The 5,199-nt window shown below is 50.9% G+C and overlaps 1 protein-coding gene across 1 annotated transcript in view; it reads left to right on the top strand.

Moving 5' to 3' along the window:
* The first annotated feature begins 1,962 nt into the window (after window positions 1-1,962).
* Window positions 1,963-5,199, top strand: part of LOC107674898 (uncharacterized) — a 7,340-nt gene continuing 4,103 nt past the window's right edge. The window contains exon 1 of the mRNA XM_016469043.1: window positions 1,963-2,626. Coding sequence (XP_016324529.1) covers window positions 1,963-2,626 — 664 coding nt within the window. The remainder of the gene's footprint in view (window positions 2,627-5,199) is intronic.

The raw sequence follows: 5,199 nt of genomic DNA, 5'->3' as shown, positions 1-5,199 counted from the left end.
TGCCTCCTCTGGACGAAGCGGTGGCTGCACACCTCTGCCCCCCCGCTGCCATCGGATGGAAGGCAAAGGCCGCTCATCCCTCGAAGCCCTGCCGAACGACTTCAGCCCTCGCTGGTCGTGCTTACACCTCGGCGGGCCAGGCTGCGTCTGCGTTACACTCTATGGCGGTGCTCCAAGTGTACTAGGCGAAGCTCCTTCGCGCCATGGATGAGTCTGGGCTAGAACACTCTGCAGTGTTCAGAGGGCTGCACAGCGCCACCGATTTGGCCCTGCGCGCCACAAAGAAGACTGCACAGGCCATTGGGAGGTCGATGGCCAGCCTGGTGGTGCTGGAACGCCACTTGTGGCTGAATTTGACAGAGATCAAAGAAGCGGATAAAACCATCTTCCTTGACTCCCCGGTCACCCCCACTGGCCTTTTCGGACCTGCTGTGGAAGGGTTCGCCGAGTGTTTCACGGCTGCACAGAAGTCGTCCCAAGCCATGCGACACTTCCTGCCGAAGCGTTCCAGTTCTGCAGCTGCTGCCAGTCACCCCAAGCCGGCGCCGACTCAACAGCCAGTTAAAACTACGCCTCCTGTGACTCAGCCCTCTGCACGGCCTGAGCCCAGACAGCGCTCGCGCTCTGCAAAGTGCCACCCTTTCCTGAAGCGCCAGGGACCCTGGCCCAAGATTGTGCTGGACCCTGCACCTCAGAAGCCATCCTGATCCCTCAGGAAGGAAGAGGAGGGGGCAAAGTCTCGCTGTGGCCGGACCACCCCCCAAACTGCCTCGTATGTGTTCCCAGTAGCCCCGTCCAGTTCCGGGTGCTGGGAAAAATATTTATTGTATGCAAATGGCCCGTTCTAGTGCCCAAAGTGTACAACCGCTGTGATAGCGGGTTTATTGCATGCAAAGGGCCCGTTCCAGCACCAAAATGCACAACCGTTGTGATAATGGACAAAATAAAACACAAACATACTCAAAAAGAGAGCAAATTTCCTCTTCCAAACACGGCGAGCCCCGGGTCCCTTCACAGCGACCCGCCGCCCGAACCAATTCAACCCCTTGCCACAAGGGCCGAGGCCTGGCAGGCCATCCCCATTTCGATGGCGTGTCAAAGTGAGTTATGGGGATTATAAAACGAGGTTATCTACTCCAATTCGCTCGAGAATCCCCGCGTTTCTGCGGTGTGATCCCCACCTTAGTAGGGAACATGAACACTCGCGTTCTTCATTCCGAGGTGGCTGTGCTGCTGGCGAAATGGGCCATAGAAATTGTCCCGCCAGCTCAGAGCGAGTCAGGCTTTTACAGCCACTACTTCCTCGTCCCCAAAAAGGATGGCGGCCTCAGGCCCATCCTCGATCTCAGGATTTTGAACCGCGCCCTAGTAAAGTGCGCATTCAGAATGACCAATTTGAAACAGATCGTCTCGCTAATTCGCCCAGGGGACTGGTTCTTAACTCTGGATCTGAAAGATGCTTACTTTCACATTCAGATAGCCCCCTGTCACAGGCGCTTCTTGAGATTCGCCTTCGAGGGAGTGGCATATAAATACACGGTCCTGCCGTTCGGGCTGTCTCTGGCCCCACACACTTTTACGAAGTGCATAGATGCGGCTCTCTCCCCTCTGAGACAGATGGGAATCCGCATTCTGAATTACCTCGACGACTGGCTTGTCTTAGCCCAGTCAGAGGCCGAGCTGATAGCCCACAGATCCTCCCTCCTCAACCACTTAGAGTGCTTGGGGCTCAGGGTCAATTACGCCAAAAGCTCAATGATTCCCAGCCAACGAATCTCATTTCTGGGGGCTGTCTTCGACTCAACCCAAATGAGAGCTGTAGCCTCGCCGGAACGTGTCCTGGCTATACAGCGGCTGACGACCGCCTTCACGATTGGCGCGTCCCTTCCTCTCAGAGTGTTTCAGAGGATGCTGGGCCTTATGGCCTCTGCATCGCCAGTACTGTAGTTAGGCCTCCTTCGCATGCGGCCTCTTCAACGCTGGCTGAAACCCCTGGTTCCATCCCGAGCTTGGCGTCATGGACGCCTTCGTATCAAGGTGGATCAAGCCTGCATCGCAGCCCTTGCCCCTTGGAAGGACCCTTCATGGTTCAAACAGGGTGTACCCCTGGGGATGATGCACAAAAGGAAGGTCATCTTCACAGATGCGTCAAACACGGGCTGGGGAGCCCTGTGCGACGGCAGACCAGCCTTTGGCGCGTGGTCGAGCGAAGAGACAAAGCTGCACATCAACTGCCTGGAAATGCTGGCAGTATGGCAGGCCTTACAGTCCTTCCTACCACATCTAGAAGGATGCCATGTCTTAGTCCGATCGGACAACATGACGGTAGTATCCTACATAAATCGCCATGGCGATTTTTCCTCCCCACGCCTCTTCAGGATGGCAAAGAGCCTACTGGAGTGGGCACATTGCCACTTGCGCTCCCTAAAAGCAGCGCACATACCCGGCAAACTGAACCAGGGAGCAGACATGCTGTCTCGGAGCAACGTCCCCTCTGGCGAGTGGATGCTTCACCCCCAGACGGTTCGGAGAATATGGGAGATCTTTGGGAAGGCAGAGGTCGACCTCTTCGCCTCAGAAGACAACTCTCACTGCCCAATTTTTTTCGAAGGAAAGGGATGCGCTGGCCCACGATTGGTCCAGTCTTCTCCTTTACGCTTTTCCCCTGATCGCCCTGATCCCTCAGGTCATCAGGCGAATCAGGGAACAAAGGCACAAGGTTCTTCTAGTGGCCCCGCTCTGGAGAAACCAACTATGGTTCTCAGAGATGTCTCAGCTGCTCACGGCAGCTCCATGGCCCATTCCCCTGAGACGGGACCTCCTCTCTCAGACGATATGGCACCCCCAACCCAAGTTGTGGGCCCTACACTTATGGCCTCTCGATGGGAGCCTATGAACCTCCCAGAGGGTGTCTTAAATACCATTTCTCAGGCTAAAGCCCCGTCCACAAGGCTCTCGTCCACTATGCCCTCACTATGCCCGCACTATGCCCGTCCACTATGCTCTCAAATGGTCGGTCTTCACCGCTTGGTGTACAAACCGCGGTGAAGATCCATCCACATGTGACATATCTTCGATATTGTCCCATCCACATGTGACATATCTTCGATATTGTCCTTCCTTCAAGAGCTGTTGGATAAGGGTCGCACCCCCTCCACTCTTAAGGTCTATGTGGCGGCTATAGCAGCTTTTCATGCTCCTATAGACGGGATATCAGTCGGCAGGAACAACCTCGTTGTTTGATTTTTGAAAGGGTCTAGGAGGTTGAACCCCCCTTGCCCTTCTACGGTCCCTACGGGGGATCTGTCTACGGTTCTGAGGGCGCTCAAAGGCCCCCCTTTGAACCGCTACAATCCGCTGATATTCGACCCCTGTCGCTAAAGACCGCTCTGCTATTGGCTTTGGCATCGGTTAAGTGAGTTGGAGATTTACAGGCGCTCTCTGTAAGCCCCTCCTGCCTTGAATTCAGGCCTAACGACTCCAAGGTCGTCCTGAAGCCTAGGCATGGTTTCGTACCTAAGGTGCTCTCTACTCCATTCAGAGCACAGGTAATCACGCTCTCTGCGCTCCCCCCCTTGCAGGAGGACCAGGAGCTAAATCTGCTCTGTCCTGTCAGGGCGTTAATAATCTACATTGACCGCTCCGCCTCCTTTAGGCAGTCGGAGCAGCTCTTTGTATGCTTTGGTGGCTGCACCAAGGGGCTTCCGGTCACAAAGCAAAGACTATCCCGTTGGATAGTTGACGCAATAGCTCTTGCATACTCCTCCTTGGGCCTTCAATGCCCCATCGGGGTCAGAGCACATTCCACGAGAGGCATGGCCTCATCCTGGGCATGGTCCAGTGGTGTGTCCATTGCAGAAATTTGTGCGGCGGCCGGCTGGTCCTCGCCATCCACCTTTGTCAGGTTCTACAACCTAGACGTCCCTGCTTTGCAGGCTCAGGTCTTGCTGCAGGCTTAGCTTCCGGCACGCTCTCGGGCCTATCTAGTTCCGAGGCTGTGCGAAGCTCTAAGAACGATTATGTAAGGCCGGGCTCGACCTCTATGAGTTAGCCCATTTCTTTTCCTCCTCTTGACCCCGACAAGAATCCGGGTCTCTGGCTATGGCCTGCTTCATTGTAGTTGATCTACAGGGCCCCCTTTTGGATTCGCTTCAGTCGATATGAATCAGTGATCCTATGCCGAGCACCTGCTTATATAGCCAGATGCCCCGCCCATTTTGGCGGGCTCGGGCGCGCTGTTTCGCCATAGGCTCGCGCAGCACGGCTGCGCCGTCATTGGTTCATTTCTGAAACAATGGCAGTGCAGATGCACTGCTGTGATTGAAAAAAAGGCTTCAGTAAATCGGAGAAAAGGAGTTTCCCGTAGCGTCTAGCGACGCAGTACTCGTTCCCGTATCTCAGGGAACCGAGGTTACATTAGTAACCGAGTACGTTTCTATTTAGGCTATAAGTACTAATTACTTTTGAAATAAAGTAATCAGAACAGTAATGTGATTATTTTTAAAAGGAGTAATCAGTAGTCAGTAATTTGATTAAATTTTCAGAGTAACTTGCCCAACACTGGTCATAATAAACAAACATTAGAAATCAATCGGGTGCTTGGATGATTTGGAAATAACCTAGTTTGAACGATTTATCTAAACACAAACAAAAAAGCATATGAAGTTCTTGTGGTCATATATGTATTGTGTACTTGGATATATATTAATTAATGTTAATGTTTTTATTACATATTACATTTTTATTACGATTTCTCATATTTGTCATACACTATATTATATTCTATGTGTTTAATGCATTTACAGACAATGTAATTACATGTAACTGTCATATATAACTGTATATTCACTGTTTCAGAGGAGAGTGCCATTGAATGTGTAGCTAAAAAATCTAACTAAACTGCTAAATGACTAAATGTAAATGTAAATGTAAATGTAAATATATATATACTCCCTAAACCGATACTTAAGATTTGGAAACCAAATATAACACTATAATGAATTTCTCACATTTGTCATACACTATATTATATTCTATGTGTTTAATGCATTTACAGACAATGTAATTACATGTAACTGTCATATATAACTGTATATTCACTGTTTCAGAGGAGAGTGCCATTGAATGTGTAGCTAAAAAATCTAACTAAAATCAGAACTGAAAACAAACACTGGATTAAAAAAAAAAAGAAAATCCCAA

The sequence above is a fragment of the Sinocyclocheilus anshuiensis genome, unplaced genomic scaffold, assembly GCF_001515605.1.
Source record: "Sinocyclocheilus anshuiensis isolate Anshui unplaced genomic scaffold, SAMN03320099.WGS_v1.1 scaffold1250, whole genome shotgun sequence".
Classification (NCBI taxonomy): domain Eukaryota; kingdom Metazoa; phylum Chordata; class Actinopteri; order Cypriniformes; family Cyprinidae; genus Sinocyclocheilus; species Sinocyclocheilus anshuiensis.
Note: the sequence above shows the minus strand (reverse complement) of the source record. Positions and strands in the feature narration are given on the sequence as shown.